The sequence below is a fragment of the Chelmon rostratus genome, chromosome 11 (assembly GCF_017976325.1).
Source record: "Chelmon rostratus isolate fCheRos1 chromosome 11, fCheRos1.pri, whole genome shotgun sequence".
Taxonomy (NCBI): domain Eukaryota; kingdom Metazoa; phylum Chordata; class Actinopteri; order Chaetodontiformes; family Chaetodontidae; genus Chelmon; species Chelmon rostratus.
In genome coordinates, this window is record NC_055668.1 from 2,739,377 (window position 1) to 2,764,542 (window position 25,166).

General features: G+C 41.1%; 1 protein-coding gene across 4 annotated transcripts in view; it reads left to right on the forward strand.

Annotated features, from left to right (window-relative positions):
- The first annotated feature begins 736 nt into the window (after positions 1-736).
- Positions 737-25,166, forward strand: part of birc6 (baculoviral IAP repeat containing 6) — a 123,018-nt gene continuing 98,588 nt past the window's right edge. For all 4 annotated transcript variants that reach the window (XM_041948215.1, XM_041948217.1, XM_041948219.1 and 1 more), the window contains exons 1-12: positions 737-1,112; positions 7,351-7,532; positions 10,003-10,140; positions 14,447-14,640; positions 15,330-15,441; positions 15,807-15,889; positions 16,133-16,358; positions 16,472-16,641; positions 17,594-17,652; positions 17,849-19,510; positions 22,810-22,959; positions 23,068-23,293. In XM_041948215.1, coding sequence (XP_041804149.1) covers positions 902-1,112; positions 7,351-7,532; positions 10,003-10,140; positions 14,447-14,640; positions 15,330-15,441; positions 15,807-15,889; positions 16,133-16,358; positions 16,472-16,641; positions 17,594-17,652; positions 17,849-19,510; positions 22,810-22,959; positions 23,068-23,293 — 3,413 coding nt within the window. In that variant the 5' untranslated portion in view covers positions 737-901. The remainder of the gene's footprint in view (positions 1,113-7,350; positions 7,533-10,002; positions 10,141-14,446; positions 14,641-15,329; positions 15,442-15,806; positions 15,890-16,132; positions 16,359-16,471; positions 16,642-17,593; positions 17,653-17,848; positions 19,511-22,809; positions 22,960-23,067; positions 23,294-25,166) is intronic.

Below are 25,166 nucleotides of genomic sequence, written 5' to 3' on the forward strand. Positions count from 1 at the left end.
ATGTCTGATTACAACCTTCTAAGTTCATGATGATTGGCCCGATGGTTTCTGACAAGGTGTCAAAAAAAGGATTTTGAAAAAAACTGAGAAAAAGTCACACAATTCAACATTTTAGAGCAGGAGACCATCAGAGCAAAAATGCAGATGAATTGAGAAATTGAAATGATGAAAGTATATTGACTCTAAGACAAGCTGTTTTTGAAATAATTGTGAAAACGTACTCTTGACTGCTACAGCGCCACCCTCAAGTCAGTCATTGTATGTGCTTGAGCAGTGGATGGAATTTGTAACCCACTGCCCACTTCTGTGAATTTTGTTCTTCATGTTTTTGCTGCACGAACACTAAAGAAGATGAAGAAGAAAGAGAAAGAAAAGAAAGAACGAATAAAAGAGCTCCAACAGCGTCACTGCTTGGACCCCCAAAAAGATTTTTTTTTCGTTTTGCGAACGTGATATCATTACCTCAACATGTTAATTTTGTAATTTTTGTGACATCATATTATACCATGTCATCACTTAAATAAGACACAAGCATCCAAATGCTCGCAGTCTGCATGTGCCCCGCTCATTGCCGCTTACGGCTGTATCTTTGGTTTTTCTATTACTTTGTCCGTCTTCTATTCTCGTTTGCACTTGGTGTTATCGCGGGATGTGACGCAGAGATACGCTAGCTCCGTGTACCTATCGTGTAACTGACAGAAAGCCCAGCCAGGAGTTCCTCAGCGTTGATGGTGAATAGCCACTGCTGCGGTAACGGGCGGAGGAGAAGAAGCCGCAGAAGGAAGTCAGCAGTGGCAGAGGACTGATAGTTCGGAGTTAGTCTTATAGATTTAGCAGTATTACGTGTATCATCGGATCCTTACAAACCCCAGAAGGGAAGGGAAGGGAAAAATAAGGAAAGATGGCGGCCGCGGCCTCGCCGGGCTCCGGCTCGTCCACCTCCTCAGACTGGATTGTACTGAGAGACGGTTGCCTGCGCTGCGACGAGGAGGGCCTGCGAAGCCTTTCCTACCACCCGGCCCTCAACGCTATCTTGGCCGTTACCAGCCGCGGCAGTATCAAAGTAATTGACGGCACTTCGGGAGCGATTCTCCAGGCTTCGGCGTTGCACGGTAAGCACCGGTGCACTCTGTCAAGCCCTGACACCAACCGTTTCAGTTTAGACTAACCGGTCCCTGGTTGTCAACACACGAAACACGACACAGGATGAGTTGTAACCTCAGATAGCTAACGTTAACGTTAGCTGTTCCTAGCAGTTATCTTTGGGCCTAGTTAGACTATTTGTCAGGATATCGTTTAGCTTTTGCAAAAGCATAATATTTGGACCTTGATCTGTATGTGGTCCAAGGTGAACTAGTGCCTCTTGAACGCCAGTGTTTGCTACTGTTCACCACATTTGCGACATGACAGATTTATCATCCAAGCTAATGGCTAGCTAGTGAACTTAGCACGGTAGTTAGCCGGGCAAGTCGTCAGTTTCTGTCATTCTCGTGGTCAGTCACGATATGTCGGTAGAAGTAGATTTCAAATCTGGGACACCCGAAGAAGCACGCCGACTATTAACTAGTTAAAAGTGTTACATTGTGTTAATGTAAAATACTGTGATAGCCATAAAGCTAGCTAGCGGCTCTGTGGCTGCTTAACTTACAACCTATCGTGCGCACTGTCAGTCGTTTGGAGGCAATGGTGTGATGGTGAAAGTGAAATGACTTGATGCTGTAGTGTTGTTGTCATGGGTAATGTTTGCTTGCCTGGCTAACCTGGCTAATTTAGTGGGATACCACCCTGACACTGGTCTTGTTGATGTTGCATGACAGCAAACAATGTCTGTGAAGATTGTCAGTCGTCCAGGTCATGATTATTCATAGAGTATTGACTCAAGGGCAACTGGACTTGATTGTAGTAACTTAAAAACATTTCAGCTCTCAGCCTGAGAGTGGATAGAGTCCTGTCACAATGTACTGACAGGACATTGCATAGAAAGTGTCTGCAAGAATAACAGATACATTTCTCAAGCTGTGGTCCATGCTCACCTGGTAACTGCAGTGTCGATCATTGTCCCCTGCTATGTTTACACTTCATGCATGTTTCATAAAAATGTGGAAGAGAAATGCATGGCCACAGTTGCTTTGGGTGTTCTATAGACTATGGGCTATTTTTACCTTTGGTTATTTCTTCAATTATGCTAATCAGATGATGGATGCCAGTATTTCTGGAGGAGCATTCACCCTGACTTTATATCATAGAACAGTCATTTAAGTGAAATAATTCAAGTTATAATCTCCAATATTTTCATTGTAAGAAGTGTCAGTTAAGTCACTGTCTATTATCGAATGAGGTAACACAGTAGCTATTGAGTCTATGTCCCACTGATGCAAGTATCGTAATATTTATATATTTGCACTGTTATGAGCTGGGTGTCAGTCATGACATTCGTGGGGAAATACCATACTAACAATACTAAATACAACACTAAGGTACTACTAATGCAAATCAAACATTTCCAACTGCTACAGCTTCACATTAAACACTTTTAACTGGCTAAACACGAGTTGACTTTTATTATGAAGTTGTGCCAGGAAATGCATTGTTTGTCAATAAGCTTTGCATTTACAGCTATCTTTCATCATAAATGTGTCTCCAAAACGAGACAGCGGCCGTTTCCAGCATTTTTTGACAACGTGTCGGTTTGAAATATTGCAGGGAGTAATCGGACAAGAAGGAGCAGCCACAGTGAGCTTACTGTAGATGAAGAGCTGCAGGTGACAGGCTGCACACCTCCAACTTCTCAGCGAGGCAACAAACTCCTTTCAGTTTCACTGTGCCCTGCTGCTCTAGTTTTTGTTAGTTAGGCTGTTTACAGTAAGCAGTATTACTACACACACAGTCACTCACATAAATACTGTAACATTGTGGAACTGTGTTATTTTGCACTGGCCATTGTGTTTGATAAGCTGCAGCCCATTTGAGGATTGTTACAGATGAACCTAGGATAAAGCCTTTTTTGGGAAATAGGACTTTTAAGTGAAAGACTTTGAATACCTGTAAGTCTCACAAATAGGGTTGCAACAATGTTAGATTTTTAGAAAATATAATGGTTTCACAACATCATGGTGTATGTAATTCTAATAATAATACATGTTATTATTATTATTATTATGATTAGTAGTAGTAGTAGTAGTATTACTACCAGTTACAATTACTGTTAAATGAATGACAACAGAAAGGTGTTATTGGTTGAACAACTGCTTTATTATAGTTTCACAAAATAATGTGTCCTGACACGAAACTTAAAGTTGAAAGTTGAAAAAAGGGTTTATGGTTGAAATCATTTCCCCTTTAGTTTACTTTGATTTCAGTTCATCTTTAGCAGAGGCTCCCAGTTACCAAATCATTGCTGATGTTATGTGTGTTGCCATCAGATGTCTGTGGGTTGTGATGGTTAGGTCCAGCTCAATTGAATCCTCTCTGGATGAGTTATGATATCACATCCAGGTCTGTTTCAACAGCATCCAGGTCTGTTTGTTTTTTGGGGAAAGATAGTGGCAAACAGTAGCACCTTACTCTCTATGCTGTTCAGTGTTGTGAGACTCATGAATAGAAGATGACAATACCAGAGATAGAATGGGAAAAAAAAGCCTGACAATGTTTGGATTGTTGAAAGGTTTCCATTTTTTTAAACTTTTGAATTTACATAGTATATGTTTTCCTGTGAAAAACCAACATTATGATCAAAGCCCTCTTGGCATATTTACTCCTCTCTGCATTTCTGCCACACCCACCAAGTTCATGTTCCAAAATAACCCAACAGATGGAAATCTGTCAAACAATGAACGTTTGCTGTCAGATGAACGTGACTGCTGGAGCTCCTCTAATAGCCATGTTCACAAAACAGAGCAACCAATACAGTAAGTCAGTATTCCACTCAGTTCAACAACACGCAAATGTGGGGAAAGAGTAGTTGAAAATTACTGCATTAGATAAAAGTTGCACTTTGTGATTATCTCTCTGAAATTTGCACATGTACTTGTAATATATAACCTGCTTTGCATGCTGATTCTAGGATTCCAAAATTAAGAAATCTGGTTTTGCTTTCACTTTGTAGTACTTTGTGGTCCTATGAATTTGCCCAAGAAGTGGATTCTGATTTTGAAGATGCAGACTAATTTGGCTCTCATACAAATGTTATTATCATAAAGATAACTGCTCCAGTATACATTCCCTCCAGCACAAATCTTAGTCTGGCTCAGTGTCTTTGTACCAACGTCTGGTATCTAAAGACATGTCCAGACTGAGTGTAGCTTTTTAAGGCTGTACCGAGTAGTTAGAAGTTTTCAGTCTTCATTCATAATGTTGACTTTTTTTTTCTTCCTTTGCTGGTCGATTCATTCTGTTAAACCCCAGAATATCTGCAGTCTTTTAAACATTTTCACTGCGGTTTTCGATTCTCACGCTGTTAAAGCAAACTTACTGAAGTCATTACAAAATAAAAATCAAGATGTCATCACTTTCGTACCACCAATGACTGCAGAAAGATGTTCAAGAATCGCCTGCTTGAAAGATTTTAAGATTACTGATGATGATCCCAAAAAACTGCAGTGCTACTTATGCAAATGTAGTTATGTCAACAAACTAGAACATAACAGAATACAACTGAGTTCTATTCATCAAAGAAAGCTGATTTAATAAAACTAGATGAATCCCTTTTTTGTGAGTAAGAATTTTGTTTGTTTTGTTTTTGTTGAGGATTTTTCATTTTTTAAGGCTGATGACATCATAAAATATGATGACCGACATCATTCAGAAACTTCAACAGAAGCTTCAAATGTCAAAGAAATTACATTCAGCATAGCCCTGTTGATTTTTAAATATTTCTTTCACATTTCATCCTTTTTTTTTTAAAGACAATTTTGCATGCATGATTGGAGATGTTCTTGCTCATGATGCAGTGTGACAGTCCCTGTGGTTCCCAGGGCCATAGCTACCAATGAGGATACTGAGGTCATGTCCTCGGTATGTTATTTGTGGTCGAACATGTGGGGTTTTTGAGTCCCTGGAAGTGCAGTTTACTTTCCATAACCACCAGTTGCATATTCTGACTTTTTTTGAAGCAACTTCTTGTTATTTTTCACACCACTAACAAAGATGCACGATGCTCACATATAACTTAAAAAAAATCCAATAAAACAGAAAGCTGACTTGATTTTTTCTGAACATATAATAATAATGATATTAATCACTGATGGAGATTATCACAAGTTACTGCAACTGTAATATAGCAAACATGTGGCGTTTATTTTGGCTGGGCGTAAAGCAAATGTATTCTACATATTTGCTGTTGCCTCCAAGTGAAAACAAGTTTTTGTAAATATCGAGAGAGAGAAAAGGGTTTTCATTAAATCATTCTTAAAATAACTTAATCTGTTCAGCGGCCAGTAATTGTCACTTTTAAACAGATTTGATTAAAAAAAAACTCTCTTGGTCCCAATCTGCTCATTCTCCAGAATCTAAACCATTTCATTTACACTTTGTTGAAGACTTTCATCAGTGAAATGACAGCAGTCATGTTCATTCCGGTTATGATCTTACTTGCATACTGTATTCAATCAGATACAAACTGTTTACATCCAGTACATGTCTCATGAATGGGACCTGCAGGAACAGGTTTGGTTTAACATTATGGCTGGCTGTGCTTACTGAGTACATGTTTGTTTTTGTTGTACTTAAGTATGTGGCAATAGTCACCTTTACCCGCAGGCTACGATACAAAACGACAGCCACATGTAATGTTGGCTAAGAGACGTCATGTCACTCATTCTTTTTTTATTATGGGAATACTCCAAGCATGACTTCTTCAAAATAGATATAATTTGTATGTGTGGGCTCACACAAAAATGGAATACCTGATAATATAGTCCCTATACTGGTGGAGGGGCAATTGTTACCCACTAGTTCATCTTATATAAGCCTGATTCCAAAAAAGTTAGCTGGCTGCATAAAACTTAAATAAAAACAGAATGCAATGTTTTGCAAATCCTTTTTGACCTATATGCAATTGAAGACGGTACAAATACAAGATATGTCATGTTAATGTTAACTTTATTGCTTTTTGTCAATATTCTGAACTTGATGCCAGCAACATGTTTCAAAATAAAGTTGGAACAGGGACATCAATAGATCAGGACAAAAAAGCTCCAAAAACACCTGTTTGCAACAGTCCACAGGTAAACAGGATCATTGATAATAGGTGATAGTATCATGATTGGGTATGACAAGGACATCCTTGAAAAGCTCAGTTCACAAGCAAGGTTTGGGCGAGGTTCACTATTTTGAAGAAAACCTTAAGGGCAATTAGTCCAACAGTTTAAGAACAGCATTTCTCAACACACATGTGCAAGGAATTTAGGAATTGCACCATCTACAATCCATGATATCATCAAAATATTCAAAATCTGCACATCTGGGCTTAAGAGGAAAAGGACCATCCAGATTGTTACTAGTGCACAATTCAAAAGCCAGCTTCTGTGAATGTATGGGGATGTGTTAGTGTCCATGGCATGGTTAGCTAGGACACCTGTGAAGGTATCATTGTTGCTTTTTTAGGGCCATCGACCTAATTTCAGCAAGACAATGCCAAGCCACTCTCTGCACATGTTACAACGTGGCTTCACAGTAAAAGAGACTGGCTACTAGACTAGCCTGCCTGCAGCCCAGACCTGTCTCTCTTTGAAAATTTATTGTGCATTAGGAAGCACAAAATATGACAACAGAGACCCCGGACTGTTGAGCAACTGAAGTCGTGTAGCAAGTGAGAATGGGAAATAATTTCACATTCAAAACTTGCAAGTTAATAGTAGTAATCACCCCAAATGCTTACTGAGTGTTGTTAAAACAAGAAACTCTGGTAAACATCATGTGGCAGCCATCAAATTCTGAATAAGTGTATATATACAATGAACAGTAATGTTTATCAGTTTGAACATTAAATACATACTTATATTCAAGCCAATAGACACACTAAAAGAAGATGGATCAATGAGTTCTAGTCAGAAGAAAAAGTGATGAGTTAAAACAAATTTCATAAGTAGTCTGTCCAGTTATCCAGGCAGAGCAGCAGTTGACGGTAGAGCAACTGGTGTCAAAGGTGGCCAGTCAGATTTGTTTGTCAGAACAAATAGCTTTTGTCTGAGCAGAAGATAGTGAGGTTTCCCTATAATCTTAAAACTGCACTCCACCAAAGATAAATGCTATTGACATGTTGTCTTTTTCAAGTATTAACTTTGGACCTTGCTTTTAACCTTTCTCCTTCAAATGCCCTGACACTGTGTGCTTCCTCTGTTTCTTTCACAGCTAAACCTGGTGGTCGTGTCAGGTGTCAGTACTTTCCTGCAGTGGACAAGGTGCTTTTTGTGGATGACTATGCAGTGGGATGCAGGAAGGACCTGAATGGCATCCTGCTCCTGGACACAGCTCTCCAGCCTCCAGTGGCCAAGCCTGAGGATATGGTTCAGCTGGAGCTGCCAGTCACAGAGGTAAGAGAGGACTGCATATGTTACTGTTAAAGGAGAGACCAGGAAGCACCTTACAGAGATGGTTGTTGCCACCTCATATTTGACATCAGGGGGTTATTCTATCAAGGTGGATAAAGTAAAATCCTGGTTTATTTTAAGTCTTGCTAATTTGAGTAAGAGATATCTTCCATTACTGTGGCTTGTAGGATTCCCTGCTCAGTAACCAAGGTAACTCAGTGATTTTGAAAAGGGTGGACACAGCTTTTCACAATTTCTGTTACTATGAATAGGTAGGGAGTAGAAGAGGAACTGATCTCCAAAAGACATGAATTAAAAGGCAATTTTTACCAAGGTCTCTGACATTGGTAACCCTAACCCTTGTTCACAGTCATTAGTAAAGGAGAGATGAAGCAAATTTCAAAGCTCTCTAAACACAGTGACTCCTCAAACCTTGCCACAGCAATCAGCAGCCATGGGCTCTTCTACACAGCAAATTGAAAATAACTGATGCCCACCAAACAGGAGAAGGCTATAAAGATATAGTGAAGTGTTTTTAAGTTGCTGTTTCCTCACTTACTGCTAGCAGCAACACCTGCACAAATATTACCTTTATGGAAGAAGCATCAGAAGAAAATCTTTAAAAAGATTTAGCTTCAGAAATTTGCAAAGGAACAACTTAACAATAACAATAATGATCCTAATCACACCTCAAATTACCTGTCAACATTGGGATTTGAAAAATACAGGAAATATTCCAGCTTCCCACCCTCGCCAGTCCCACCACGCTCGCACTGTCCACATACCCCTTACATTTCGTCAAGGGGACACAGTGAATTCTAAAATACTGGACAGCTGCTTGCTTTAAAATATCAGAGTAACAAGGACTGAGTTAACTAGTTCCTACATTAGGTGACTACAGTTTGGTGGTCACAGTCAGATACCTGGTTGAAAGTGAAATGCTGTGAGCATCCCTGCATTATTTCAATGAAAACACTAAATGGCAGATAAATTCAGCACTTAGTTTATTTGTGTTCACTTGAAGGATATGGACACATCACTTACACATTAAGCGTCAATTAATGTGGTAAGCGGTAATCCTCCTGCCATTTAGTGAGACAAACTTTTGGTCTTTTTGCAGGTACTCCATCCATCACATAGGCCCAGCGGTTATGCCTCCTGTCAGTGTTACAGCCAACCTTATTTTTGTTTGTTTGTTTTTTCGATTCGAAAGATTAAAAATACTGGAGATGTATGGGAAATATTGAAATGGGAGGATAGTGGGAGGGAGGTGTAAAATACAGGAGAATAACAGGGAAAATGGAGGGTTGACAGGTCTGCTCAAAGTCTGCGATTATGTGAGCACATGATAGCGAGGATTAGGAAAAAGAGAGCTCAATTTAAAATTGGCTTTAGCACTTGTGTTAAGTCAGGAAAAGCAGAGTATTTTAATGGCACGTGCCAGTTCATCCAGTCCATACTACTTTGACAACATGGCATTTGCTGCTGATACAAAAAAAAAAAAGCCACCACACGCACACGCACACACCACACACACACATGAAACTGCAGAATGATAGGTGAGGGAGGACGGTTTCAAATAATTTTTTCATAGCATCACATACAGACGCTCAAATAAGATGTTATGAAGCGTAGAAGCGGTACTGACATAATTGAGCGAAATCCATTTTGGCAGGATTCTATATTTCATTGTTGTATAGGAACACACTCATTCTATCTTCCACTTGTCTCTGGTTGCAGTAACTCAGCTTTGGGTTAAAGCTGATACTGAGCACCAATCCACCAGTGTGTGTGCGTGTTGGTGTGCGTCTGTGCATGCGTTCCTTAGGACAAAATGCAGGTTCCCATAATGTAAATCATTACATTTTAGGATGAAGACTTAGGGGTTAAGCTTAGGGTCAGGCAAGTAGTGCGTGTGCGTGTGCGTGTGCGTGTGTGTGTGTGTGTGTGTGTGTGTGTGTGTGTGTGTGTGTGTGTGTGTGTGTGTGTGTGTGTGTGTCAGGGACTTGTCCAGAATTTGTCCTTTTGTTTGTGGGTGTTTCATCATTGTTATTCCCTGTGTCTAACACCCAAGTTTACGTTAATACATGGACAGTTCATTTAGTGTGCAACAAGATGCTTCAGATGAGTTTATTATGGTATATTTCAGATAACCTCAAACATTTGTGCAATGTAATGGACATATTTATTGTCAAAACACACATAGGATGGTTGGTTGTCCTTTAGAATTGTGCAAAACCGCTTTGCTTCCGACATCAGGTTCCAGCTAAAGTACAAGTTGAAAACTGACGTCATTTAGCGTGTCTCATGTTAATCGTTTCTGACTGCATCTACAGACTGTGATACATGTCTGAAGTCACATTATCATGCATCAACCTGCGACACCATTTTGTAATAAAGACTGTACCAATGCCTGACTCCGGCAGTTCTTACTATAATATTACTATTATTATACTATTGTGTGTCTTTTCAGGCCCAGCAGATGCTGTCAGCCTGTCAGGAAAAGATTGATGTGTCCAACACAGAGGGCTATGAACTCTTTCTCACCCAGCTCAAAGAAGGCCTGAAGAATACCTCACATGAGACGGCAGCCAATCACAAAGTGGCCAAGGTTAGTCTGCCAGCCTTTCAAAAGGCGCTCTTATTTAATTGTTACCTCCTGTATGAATAGATGTCTACTGTGTGCTCGTACCAGCTGTCGAATAGTGAGCTGTTGGGTATTTTAATTTGGCTATTAGCAACACCGGAGAGTCATGACCAGTGTTTCAGCATGTGGGATCTCACGTGAGAAGATCATGTGAGAGGAGGCAGTCAAGGAAAACTAAAAATACATCATCAGTCTGAAGTCATTCAGAGTAATTCACTAAACCTGTCTCTCTGTGCCTTTTGGTTTTTTTGGGTTAGGTTGTTATGGCTAACACCTAAGCTTCACAATAACATGAACACCTGGATATTCCATTACCATCCAGTGCATCAATAAAAATGCTATGTGAAGCGAATGTTTAATTATTAGTGACACACTGAGCTGTTGATTAAACTCAGTGGTAATTGTACAGGCTATAGTTTGTGATGGTTACATTGTATTCTATCTGTGGTATTGTGTTCCACCCCCTTTATTTAAAGTCCCCCTCCACTCAAACAAATGTGCTTTTTCTTCTTGTTCCTTCAGTTGAAAGTTTGAGCTTCACTGTGCTCAATGATGTATGTGCAGTTTGACACTAGAAGGCTGTTTTCACATTCATCTGCTGAGAGTGGGAAGTATTTCTCTGCCTGTTGAAAATCCAGTTTTAAAGGGGTTGGCCTATGAGCAGGATGTATGACATCACAAATAGTTAGGAAGCCAATCCTGGTCCAATATTCAACTTAAGCTAGTCTGATGTGGAAACATTGGAAGCCTCCAATGCACACAGAACACTGAGAATAGACTTTTCAGTCAAGTAGGAGACTAAGTTTTCAAATGACTTGAATAAACATAGATACAGGATTTTTTTTTTCATAGCAGAAACTATCTATGAAAGTTCTGTGTTTCATGTCCATCTCAAAACATATCTGGAGGAGATCTTTGGGGTAAAAAAAATAAGTGCAAATACTGACAAAGTACATTCTAGGGATGTGACTTTTTCAAATGTTCATGTTGTGATTATTGTGGCTACAATATTGCCATAAATGTAGTATTATGGCATTCATCGAACAAATGTGAAATCTCCCTCATGGGTGGAGGAAGAATGTATGAGCGTGATCTAGATGTCGACACTTTCCTCTTTGTCAGTGCCAGCTAATGTCAACATAGGATGCTATGGCCACAGTAGCTAGAGCCAGACAGTGCAAGACCCCGGTTTTTGGTCGACTTGTGGTTCTTCTACCTCTGTTTGACCAGTATAAGGGCCACTACGTTGAGGCTAAACAAAACATAATAGCGCTGGTCTGTGTTCATGTTAGCATGTAAAAACAGCTGTACCCTGATTCCTATGAAGTTGGGACACTGTGTAAAGGTTTAATAAAACCAGATGCTATCATTTGTAAACAAACTGTGTTATTGACAATGTTCCCGTGCCCATGTAGTAACATCCTTTTTACTATCCTGTGTTTCACAAAGTGGTGAACCTCACTCCATCCTTGCTTGTGAACGAAGGAGCCTTTTGAGAATTACGGATGAACCTGTTTACCTGTGGAATGTTCTAAACAGGTGTTTTTGAGCATTCCAAAACTGGACAAACATTGGTCTGGAAACACTCTCTTAAGTTACTCTAGTCCTGCTAGCTTACTGCTCACTTTATCTTGATCATCTTCTTGCACCAAATCTGTGTTTGCTACTGTTTTTGCCACTGTGGTCTTTTACTGTCTGATGTGATATACTACATAAAGCATTGCTTAATCTGTTAAACCAGAGATCTAAGGAAAGCTTGTACAGTTGAAATGCTTTATGAAGAACTAATGCACCACTCTCTTTAGTCTTTGGGAGATGGCTGCCTAAACATTAGGGGTTGGAGAGCCCTCCTGATTGATAAGCAAAGGCCGAATGTCTTTTTAACTTAGACCCTGTGCTGAGCAAATAAACATGCCATCTTGTACTTCAAGGAAGATAACAGAAAGAGAAACTGCAGTTTTTTAGTCCATCAACATGGATATGTGTTGTGGCATTGGCTAGCAGCAGTGCTGAGATTTTAGTAGTACAGAGTTTGCAGAAAGGTATATAAATAGCCACAGCTGGGTTGGGGGGAGACGCAGTGCTGCTATTACAACCTCTTGAGAATTTGTTAAACATGAGAGTATCCCACAAATTTTGTCCCTGTTTGCTTTACAAAACTCACCACGCCTTCATACTTTCAACATGACGAACACGTCAAAGGAAGTCCATTCTTTTCCTTCTTTGATGAGTGACAGAAAACAAAGATAAAAGGCAGATATGTGGTAGGTCAAGTGTGGCACGAGTTCGATGAGATATCAGCCTTACTGGCTCTCAGCAGTTAAGATTGTCATTGTTCATCATTTCCATAAGGATGGTGTTTTGTTTTATATGCCTTCCCAGATTAAGGAGACTTTTTGGGATGAAACATTTAGATGGATTGAAAGAACAATTAATTGGCAGCTATGTTGATAATTAAGTGTTGAAGTCATTTTCAGTCTTTTGTGATAGTCTGAGTATCAGAATACAGTACCTTTTGAATTTTAGACTATTGGTTAAACATCTCCAGCAGCAGTAGTAGAGGTCACCTTGATCGTTGTGACATCTTGGAGACCAAATTATTGAGAAGACATGCACCAAATTTATCAGCAATGAAAAATATTCATTACTTTGCATCCTTCGATAGTTTGGACTAGTTAATTGAATCTACCTTTCATATTAGCTTCAAATTTGGATGTACTGTATTGTACACTTCCTTTCCAGAATAAGCAGGGCTCTATGTAAATATTAACACACTCTGTATATAATACTGATTCGGCTAGAAAAATTATGTACAGAATGCATTTATTAGTATTATGAGAAAAGTAAGTAAGTTTTGGTCTAACTGAAAGCTTACAACAGTAACCAGTAACATAGCAACATAGCAATAACAATAACGTACGAGAAAATTGTGAGAAGTGTAAGAACAATGCTAGGCAAAGTAACTCCAGTCCAGGCAGATAGTGACATTATTTGGGAGTTTAATAGAGTTGAAAAACTCATCCATAGTAATTTTTTGTAACCTAAACACATAACACAAACCTGGGCTCTAGTTACGCAAGTTACATTTTACAGTGTAAAAATCATCTTGTTAGTGTTCTCTTCTGGGCGAAATATGTAATGGTGACATTGTTTCTGAGTGACTTCAAAAACCTACTTTGGCATTTCTGTACTACGATTTACCAGTGACTGTTGGCCAGTAGTATCAGCTCAGCCAATTTATTGGTTTAGTTTTTAAAAAGGACTGCAGTTTTACATTGTTTATCTGTTGTGGATGTGAGAGTGGGAAACCATTGGGTCCCTCTAGAATAGATAAATCAAAATCTAATTCTGAAAAGTCATCTCATTTTACGTTTATCTCCTGAACATCATATACCATGAAATCTTTCTCATCACCCCTACCATTTGTCTTTATTTGGAAAGTCTAGCACAGACAAGAAAATAAATCATCTTGTGCCCCTCCCAATCAGGATCTTACCTTGGCTAGTTACCAGGTAAAATACACTATCGGGGAGTTCTGTGATTGGTGGTCCCTCTTGAATTTTGTAGATGAGCACCCAATACATCTAAACAAGGCAACACTCTGAAGTGACAGTAAAACAAACCTGTGAAGTGAGTATGAATAGAGGGCCTTGCTCCAATAGGCATGGTTTGCCACTGGGATGAAAAAACCCTCAAATTACAGTTGGAAGTCAGCAGTGTAACCTTAAAGTTATTTAAAATCCAATGTGCTATTAGACAGATCACAAAGAACTCTTCCAATCCTTACTGACTTCATTTTAGCTAAACACAATAGAATCAGTGCCAAGGTGCATTGAAGCTGTTCTTGGAGCATGTGGTCGTCCACCACCTTACAAAGACAGTTGATGTTGGTTTCTCCTGTAGTTTGTCACCTGTCTGTGTATTTGTGATATAACGTATCAGTTGGGCGCTTGCAATTTTTTCTTCATTGGTCTTACGACTGCAGCTACCCAATTCTATTGTGAGTATTTATTGCTTCATGGGTGAAACCATGTGTTCTAATCTTGAAAATTAAAAGCCCCACTATTTTACTTGTGCATTATTAGGCAAAGAAGTTTTTTTTGCTTTTGATTGCTTTCTTTATTTGCTTTTTTTAACTGAGTGTTTGCAAATGTTTAACTGCCCGCAAAGTTAATGTATGGACCTCTATTTCTGATCTTCTTTTTCTTTCACTATTCATAAATCCATCTGCTTCTGTCTGCGATATTTTACGTTTCCTTCCTTCTTTCAGTGGGCGACTGTGACCTTCCATCTTCCCCACCATGTGCTGAAGCTGGTGGCCAGTGCCATCGTCAATGAGCTGAAGAAGATCAACCAGAACGTAGCTGCCTTGTCTGTGGCCTCATCCATCATGGACAGGCTCTCCTACCTCTTGTCAAGTGCCAGGCCTGAACTCGGGGTGGGCCCCGGGCGCTCTGTAGATAGGTGAGAAATCAGGAAAACAAGTGATAATTTACCTGAACAAGATTTTCATTAGGGAGTTAGTGTATCTAAATGTAGCATTTCTAAGCATAGTTGTGTCACCACGAAAATGTTATGTTTAGATTTATTTGTGAAGCCGTGTTTTTCAGAGTTTCAGACCACGGTTTCTTGTTACCTCTTGCCACAGGTCTCTCAACAAAACCTATGGTGTTTCACAGGAATTGTAGTACTTTGTCAAAACTGGCTGGACTGGCTACTGGCTGGACCAACTTTATGTAGGGCAAAATAAACAGTGAAAGGCCAAAGACAGTCTGATCTAAATGAGCCATTGAATTTAATGCAGTTTTGATTTGGATTTAGCCTGTTAAGCAATGTTGTATTATGCATATTTGACATCCTTACACTTTTTGAATACTGTTTAAACATTGTGATCTGTTTATTTATGTGCATAGTTCAGTTTAGTTTGAGAGCACACATTATTTATTTGTGCACACTACTTTTTTTTCCTCCATAAAACCAGCAATTTTGTCATGGATTATTTTCTTTAGGGGTATATGGTTGTGTGATTTCTGATACACAAGATGCATATGACAAAAGATTTCAGACAGTCCACAAATAGATGTGACACTGACATATTCCAGACCGGCATACAGAAAACTGGGCATGCTTCTAAAATATGTTGCTCTCTCCAGATCTTTGATGTACAGTGAGGCCAACAGGAGGGAGACATTTACATCGTGGCCACATGCTGGGTACAGGTGGGCTCAGCCTGATCCAATGGCTCAAGCAGGCTTTTACCACCAGGTGGGTACTGAGAGAACTCAGGTGTACATTAGTTCAGCGTTAGTTCAGTTTTTATCCTTGGTTCCATGCAATCAAATGGCTGATGTTCAGTTAGAGGAAGAAATATCGCTGCAGCTGACACAATGTACCCATGGAGACAACTCTTGTCAAAACTCATGTGCTTTGGTGTCATGCCAGCTGCCTAAAGCATCATCAGTGTTTGTGCAATGGAACAATGAATGTTAATGTTGCCATTAGCCACAAATTAACATGTGCAATAATGTAATATAAATTCTGGTTGTTCCAAACATGCTCTACAAACTCAAGACAGTGAGAATTGTAACTGTGCAAGTGTGAGCTTTGTTGATCCCCACGTCTTTCCACAGCCTGCTTCAACAGGGGATGACAGAGCCATGTGTTTCACCTGCAGTGTGTGCCTGGTCTGTTGGGAACCTACAGATGAGCCATGGTGAGTGGAGATGATTGCATTAATTTACATGCTATGACATATTAATCATGCCCCAATTTCTTACTTTGACTCACAGGTGCACATCCCTGTGAGCTTCAATGCAAGTGCATTAAAATGAAAATGCTTGCTTCATCAGGGTTGCCTTCCCTGACGAAGGCCAGATAGCTGAAAGTGTTGCATGAGTTGAGCAATGTATTTCAGTTTCAATATCAAGGATGCCAACATATCTTCACTACTCCTCAGGTCCGAACACGAGCGACATTCTCCCAATTGCCCATTTGTGAAGGGCGAGCACACACAGAACGTGCCGCTGTCAGTGACGTTGGCGACCAGTCCCGCACAGTTTCCCAACAGCCCCGACAGTTCGGACAAGATCGCCTGCTACGGCTTTGGCAGCTGTCCGCAGTTCCTGGCTGCTGCCACCAAGAGGGGCAAGATCTGCATCTGGGATGTCTCCAAAATGATGAAGGTCAGATCATCAAACTGTGAATGTCTGAGACACTACCATCTGTCTTGTGTTTCACTTTCAAAAATGTTAGTGTTGACCTCCCATTAAAGAGTGTGTGATTGTGTGCCGAACAGGTGCACTTGAAGTTTGACATTAATCCATACGACCCAGCCATCCTGAGGCAGTTGATCCTGTGTGGTGGTGAGCAAAGCCAGCAGACGCTGACCGAGTCTCGGAGACCAACTCTGGCCTGGCTAGAGGAGTCATCCTCCTGCTCTGACTTGCCCAAGCTAGAGGGAGACAGGTGAAACACAGACGCGCATATTCACATCTATATATGTGCTCAAATCAACTCTCACAGTACGCGCCTCAGCATTTCAGCATTTACCACAGCCCGTTTATTGAAAATCAGAGTTAAAAGCGAATAGTTGTCCTCCGCAGTGCTATCCACCCGTTGTTTATAACTGGTATGTACCTCCAGTTAAAATCAAGAAGAACAAATAAATAATGCAAACAACCTCAAGGTGCCACACAACAATACATCCTTGAGGCTGAGGTTACTGTGGCAACATTTGAACCGTGGTATCAGTATCAGTACACCTGAGATATGACACTTCTTACAAGTCAAACCTATACCTATGACTCTTTATACGTTTTTCTCTCCCTATACCGACACCAACACTCGCAGTAGCCTTTCTGTCTATATACCGTATCTGATGCCAATGGTCTCTTTGTTGCAAATGTCCATGCCTATATAACACTACCTCACTGTGTGGAACTCATTAGGACCATTCTTATGCAAGATAACTTGAGGCCGGAACTGTAACACAACCTTCTTACAGACTAACTCAACACCAAGCAGTGTTCTGCTGCCCTGTCTGGGCCTGTTTCAGGCCAGTTTTCACCTCTGACTACAGCCTGTTGGGTGTGGTTGGATGTGGTCAGAATTGTTTTCTGTTGCCCCTGTAGCCATGCCCAACTGTGATATCATGGGGTCTTGAGGTACACCTGTAAGTCACTACAGCAAGGTGAGAAATGATGAGTCAGAGCCAACACCCCCAAGTGTCACATCTGCCATGGCCCTACTTTTTTCAGCCTGCACAAATCCCACAAATTCTAGAAGACGTTAACTCCAAAATAGAAAGCTAAAACTTTATCATAATCCTTACTCTGGGGGAATCGTCTGTGTGTCAGTGAGGGTGTCACAGCTCAGTTTGCACAGTTTGTGTTTTATCATGTCTTTGCTTCCTCTGCAGCGATGACCAGCTGGAGGATTCAGACAGTGATGAGCATTCCCGATCAGAGTCAGTAACAGGTATGAAGATATGAACTATCATTATTTGTCATTTCAAGGGCTGGTGCCCTGGATGAACCACACCTGTTCCCATGTAGATACATTTGAAAACACCTCTCTTTTTCTCTTCATGTTCGACTTACATTCTAATTAAAATAGTCTTTTCCATCACTGGAAAGGAAAATACTCAGGCCCTCCTCTTTTGCTTCTGTTCCAGGCCAGCAGTCCCAGTGGGAGAGCATGGATGTGAGCCTAGGGGTGACAGCGCTGAGTGTGCTCCAGCAGCCAGAGAAGCTCCAGTGGGAGGTGGTGGCCAGCGTGCTGGAGGACACCGTCAAGGACCTGGAGGAGCTGGGAGCCAACCCCTCATTGAACCAAGCCAAGGTCCACAACCAGGCCAAAGCAAAGGACAAGGTCCCTGACCACCACAACATTCCCTTCCCCTGCCTTCTAGCTGGAGGCCTGCTAAGCTACCGCTCAGCATCTAGTAACCCCATGGCTGGACCCCCACCCCCACCCTCAGCCCCAGCTACAACACGCAGGACCACAGACGGTCCCGTTAGGACTCAGGGCCCTGAACCTTTCCACCTTGGGCCTCTACAGGACCAGGGCCCCATGGAGATAGAGACCTGCAACCCCCCAACTGCACCCCAGGAGCAGGGCTTCTCTAACCTTGCAGGTTCGCAACCTGCAAGCCCCTCTACTCTGCCGGCTGTGCGAAGGACTATACCCGTGCTTCTGCTGTACAGTATCAGAGAGGTGGATGACAAGTCCTCAGGGCAGGTGTTTGCTCAAATGAACAACCTATTGAGCAAGGGGCTCCACGAGGAGGGCTTCACTGTGCCACAAATAATAGAGATGGAATTTGACACACATGAGCAGCTTCTTCTTCAGGATCCCCCCATCACTTACATTCAGCAGTTTGCTGATGCAGCAACTAATCTGGCAGGGTTAGATGGTCACGTGGACAAATGGAGCACACTGGCTGCTGCATCTGTCTCCAACCCGCCTCGACCTGGAGCACTGGTGCAGTGCTTGAGGCTGCCCAAACAGCTGGAAGAGGAGAATCTTTATGTGGAATCTATCACGCCCTGCTGGGACGGTGTGCACCTTCTGGTCAGCCTGCAGCCATGTGGTGCTGAATCTATTAGCGCTACAAACCAAGTGGAGGCTCTCAACAATCTCAACCGTCTGCACTCTGCCTTGTGCAGCCAGCGCAAAGGAGACCCCCTACACCCAGTGGCCAATGGGGTAGAAGGCCACCACCCAGGGGGGTCACCACCTCAGACACCCCTCATCCTGCCCCCAGGAGACCAGCAGCAGAGGTCCCTCAGTGGTGGCAGTGGAGGCTACCTTGCACTCTACAAGCTCAACTACTCCACCCGTATTGTCACCTTGGATGAGGAACCCATCAAGGTGCAGCAGATCTGGGACCCATGTGATGCCATCACCTCTCTTATATTGCTTCCTCCAGATGTGCTTGATAGCAGGGAGGATGACAGTGAAGAGGCTCCAGAGGAGACTCTCCCCTCGGGGTCAAAAACTGGTTCCTCTGGGTTTGGAATGGGCCCAGCAGGCTCTGCTGGTTCTGCAACTGGGACTGCATGTGCAGCAGCCACAACCAGCAGCAGCGCAACTATCACCAGTCCCTCCACCTCTGCCTTGAGCCACAAAGAGTGCAAGAGGTTAGAGGTGGCCGGCCTGGGCCATCTGGTGGTAACCACACGTGCTGGGTACATTATGATACTGGACCTGTCCACGTTGGAGGTCCTGGCCAAGGTGGAGCCGCCTAAGAAGGAGGGGTCAGCTGAGGAGATGGACCCCTTTGTCTCAGTTACCTATTGCTCTGGGACCGACCGCCTTTGTGCCTGTACAAAAGGTGAGTGTTTCCTTCCTAGACCTGTGTCTCTGCAGACAGCAGCACTGTTGACTACTGGGATGGATAGGCTGGCTTTAACTTCCCCTGATGAAGGATGTTTTTGCTTTCTTTTGTTTTGGTACGTGTGCATGTTTATTCATGCATTCATTTTTTACTTGCTGCTGTTATTCTGTATTTTTCTTATTGTCAGTAATCCTACGAAAGGCCCCAAAACCAACAATTTAATATTCTGTCTCTCATTGCTTTCTGATTTACCTGTCCTTTCGTTGGCTCTCAGCTCCGAGTCTATTAATTTCTACCCAAGGCAAAAATCTTGAGTTTGATTTTTCAGGAGGGCTCTTAAATTTCCTAAAACAGCTTACAATTGTAGTTTTAACAAACGTAACTCAAATGGGAGGTAATAGGGCATTTTTTGAGGACTGTTCTCAGCTGTGGAATAATCAACATTTGGTACTCTGGAGTGTATTTGGGGCAACTGTGTGTGTGTGTGTGTGTGTGTGTGTGTGTGTGTGTGTGTTTTCATGGTAATGAATTAACATGTCACCCAGTTAAGAAACATATTAAATATCACTAGCATTAGCCTTCAAAACAATAAAAAATGTGTTTAGTCATTTGTTTTTGGTTTGTGTAGCTCTTAAATGGACAAAAACTGAGCCTGATGGATAAATTCAGCCAAGCCAATATTTTGGCTGAAATTGGGTAGATATGTCAGTCGATAAATGACAACAAAGCAGAAATGAAGCACAGAAAGGCCAAAGATGTGCTTCAAAGCAGTGTCATTATTCAGCAGTTTGTCCACCATTTTTCAGTGGTCAGCTGTAGCCAGGACATTTCTTCAAAAAAACCAAACAAAACAAAAATTGAATTGAATGGAGCTTTGTTTAAAACTAATATGGGGTGATATATCATTATCAGATCTCAAATATCAACATCTGTGTTGGCCTCAAAACTCCTGTATCATGTAGGCTATTAAATCCAATGAACCAGGTTAACAGTTTCTGCTGTATAAGCTGGATCATCATTTTACCGTGGTTACTTAAGATCATGTGGTGTTGCCATTGCCAATCCACTACATGGGAGCATTATGGTTTCCTGGTCAGTTACAGCATCAAACTGTGTGTTGACGTTGTTCAACTGAAGTTGAACAATTGAATAGTATAATAATAATATTACTTCACTGAATCCCTTTTCTTGTCCAGTGTCAACTCAGACATCCATAACAGCGATGCTGTACAGCTCCTCACTGTATGTGTATTTTGATGCAAAGTAGAGCTGCACAATTAATCGAAATTTAATCAAAATCGCGATTTTGGCCGCCACGATTATACAAAGCCAAAATCGCGATTTTTTTCCTTTTTTGTCATTTTCTGTATTATTTTATAAGTGGGCGCTCTTCTGACTGCAGCATAAAGAAAAACAGTATATTTGTCCACCAGCCACCAGGGGGCGGCCGTAGTCATAGAGCACGCCGCATCGCATTAGTAGCCACCAACAAGCAAGCTAAACTCAGCTCCTCTCCGCCTAGCGCGGTGCTATCATACCAGTCAAATTCAAGTGGTGAGAGCGAGAGGGATTGGTAGAGTGACCATTGTAGAGCCGATTTCTGAATCAGTGAAAATAAAGATGAGTTCTGGTGAAAATGACTGAACAGACAGTGGGAACAGAAGTTGATCAATCTTCCGGAGGTGAGGAGTCTGAGCTCGTTCCTCGAAAGGGCTACACATCAGTTGTATGGAGCTATTTCGGATTCAGAAAAGGTGATGTCGAACAAAAGCAGGTGTTGTGTAAAGACTGTGGGCGAATTGTGTCCGCTCCGCAGGGGAACACAACTAATCTGTATAACCACTTAAAGAAGAATCATTTGGGAAAATACGACGAGTGTATGAAAAGAAAAGTCCCCAAACCCCCGCATATCCGTCCCAAACACCCAGCGCAGACAACCATAAATGCTACACTTAATCTTGCAACACCATATGCATCAACATCAAGAAGACACCAAGAAATAACACAAGCAGTTGCCATTTATATAGCCAAAGCCATGGCTCCCATTAACACAGTTAACAACGAGGCATTCAAAGAGATGATCAAAACGCTGGACAAAAGATACGAGATGCCATCCAGAAACTACTTCTCAAAGGTAGTTGCATAATCGTGATTATAATCGAAATCGTGATTTTGATCCAAATAATCGTGATTATCATTTTTTCCATAATCGTGCAGCCCTAATGCAAAGGTTTGTTAATTAGTAGGAAGTTGGAAACTAAAAGCAGTACTTTCATTTTGGGTAAAATGTTTTTGTACAATTTTATATTTTGATGCAAACATTAATACATTAAGCAGGAAAGTATCACAACATGGAAGTAAAAGCAGTGCTCTTTGTTCATTTAAATGTGAAAGTGCAATCAAAATATTTTCTCCCTAAAATCAATGAATAATCTTGATGAATAATCATGATCTCATGATTACTATTTTGGCCATGATTGTGCTGCTATACTATTTGGTATAGCCTTGTCTCTGTGGATATGTAACCATACTCAGCGAAGAGGATACAGGATTTAAGCATTTTGGAAAGGGCTTGACAGTGTGCCTTCATGCATGAAGTCAGCTTGTTGTTCTGCCTTGTACAAACAAGCGCAAGTTGATCAGAAATGATCAGCAATCTGGAGCATTACTGATATTGGTTGTTTATTTCTGTTATTTTTTTCTCATTGACGAAATGACAATGAGCCACTTTTGACTGTTAACATTGTTCACGATAAAAAACAAACATTTTATTTTCTGCATTGTTTTGTTTTCCCTGCTGTACTTAAACTTACCGAACTGTGACTCTAAAACTGGGGTACATACTCAACCATGAACCATGACAATATATCTAAAATAACTCTCTTCAAAAAGGTCAGTGCATCTTGTTGAATGCACAGCTAAACCATCAAATTGCTTTCAATGTCCATTACTGTATTTTTTTATTTTTGATGTTGATATCTGACTGGTATGTTTGTGCTCACTCAACATGTATTATAAAAAGAGATAATGGTAATTTGGATGTGGTTTTTTTGGAAGTCAAAAAAAGACCCTTGTTTGTACATCATGAAGTTTTGATATCAGGCCTTGCTGTTGAATACATGTTTTATCAACTGTGCTGTCTGACTGTATATAATTCACTGTATCCATACGATGTGTTGGTTCAGCACCTGGAGCTAGTTAGAGATATATTGTGTCGATGAGTAAACTAAGGTTAATGCTGAAATACAGGTGAAAGGATCTAAAAGTATTCATTTTGTTTCTCCTCTGCTCTAAAGGTGGAGAACTTCATTTCCTTCAAATTGGAGGTGTGTGTGACGATATCGATGATGGAGACATGTTTATTGATGGCCCCCTTTCTAAAGGGGCTGAACTGCTGCTTGAGGGGGCCAAGCCCTCCTCCAACCCCTCTAGCCCTGGGATTACAGGTAGAGCTGACACAAGACATCCTCAGTCTGAACTGAATTTCACATTTCAGTGTTCATTTCTTTGGCCTGTCTGTGATACTGTTGATCTGATGACGTGTCTTTGTGCAGGAGTGGACCTCCTGGTGGACCAACCGCTGACCACGGAGAGCCTAATGTCTCTGGTGGAGCTGACACGCTTCGAGACATTGACTCCCCGCTTCTCAGCCACAGTGCCGCCGTGCTGGGTGGAGGTGCAGCAAGAGCAGCAGCAGCGACGCCACCCACAACACCTTCACCAGCAGCACCATGGAGATGCAGCGCAACATACCCGCACATGGAAGCTTCAGTGTGATAGGTAGCTTCGTGTAGCTTTGTTGATATTTTCAGGCAAAAGGAATGGCTTGACATGGGCAATGTAGTGCTTGTAGGGTCTCTATTGTCAAATGTAGGCACACATATGTAGGCTTAAGGTGAGGACAATTTTTCCATAGAGTTTATTTAACTGACAATTACAGTCCAGTCGACTTTTAGTGGAGGGCTTGCCCACAGCTTTTTTTTATTTCCACATGATTTCTTGCTAGGAGCCAAAAAACACTAAGAGCTTTCTATTTGGGCCCAGGTACAATATGACATAAGGTTTTATTATTTCTTCAACAATGTCTTGCTAACATGAAAAGTTGAAGCGAAAAATGAAAAAGTATGAAAATGGTCAGTCTTGGTACTCTTAGCCTTCCGTTTACTTTTATCATTCCAATCATCCTCAGATATCTTCAGGCTTGATTTCTTCCTTCCATTTCGGTTTGACGTGGAAAATGGACAGTGTTGGGTAATGTTACTTTTAAAAGTTATTGGTAACATTACAAATATACAAGGTTTAAATAAGATTACTGCTTACTTCACAGCATTACCCACTGGGAAAAGTAAATCATTCGAGTACTTTAACTTTACCAAAAATGAAAACCCCTTTGTGATTCCTTGCGCATGTTTGTCCAGAGGTTGCTTAGACCATTATAAGCTACGTCTACCTTTGAATGTACTGACTCTACTGTCACGGCCTAGCCTACGGGCCATAATCTGTAACTCTTCAGGCTAATAACATTAATAACAGATGCAATATCCCCTTGCATCTCTTTATTTATGATTATATTAACAATTATGATTACAAGTAAACATAAAATCAGGAGGGTGCCGGGGCTCAATGCATACAGCCTAACTAGTTCACACAACATGTCTTTTTTTTTTTTTTTTTTTTTTTTTTTTTTGCAATTCAACTGCAATGAAAAGAGTTGAGTTGTTTGAAGTACATGAAAATAAACAGAAAGCGAGAGTACCTGAGTGTTGTAGAGCTGTGCTTAGCTTGCAGGTGCTTCTCTGGATTTGAAGTAGAGCTTGTCACAGCTGACACACTCTTATCCCCCAGGCACAGTTTGCATTTCACTGCCGTGTTCTTGTCCCTTTTACCCACCAATTCAAAACAATGCGAACACTTTCACGATGTAAAGGCCGTCCTCTCCACCATCTGGCAAGCTGAGCTACACGTGAACACTGACACGACTTTAGGATTGGATGCCATCCACCAGCACGCAGCTACGCCCAAGAAGTAGAAAAGACACCGAAACAGTGCAACTGCTTCAGGGATTTTCTATTTTCTTTTTTATGGCAATTAAAGGAACAGGGAAGTCTGATAAAATTCTACCAGTAATAGTTTGCTTATTTGAAATGTGGCTTAAAAACTGATTATTTGAATTACAAAACAAATGCATTACCCCAACACAGAAAATGAAGTAGTTTCTGGAGTTCTGTATTCTATTGAAGATTGATGACATTGGATGTTTTTTGTCCTAAATCTTATAGGCATCAATAATATGACTAAATTAGGTTCATTGTTTGTTTACTTTAATGATTAGAATAATCTCTGACCTGGAGATATGTGGAAATCTTTTTTTCAAGGTTATATGAATTTGAAAGGTGTTCAAAAGAAGCCTTTATCTGCAGTTATAGTGCAGCAAACTCTTGCACTTTTATAGGTCCAACACCTGAAGTGAAATATACAGTATGTAAACACAAGAGGCCTTAAACTTTGCATCATATGCCACACCCATTCCAGGGTTGCTTGTGAAGGTAAAACCATTCCCTGAGGGCTACCTTGGTCCGTTGGTTTGGTTTTCCTCAGATTGTCATCCTGTTGTAGTTAGTTAGCCAACATAGCCAGTGTTGGTAAATGGAAT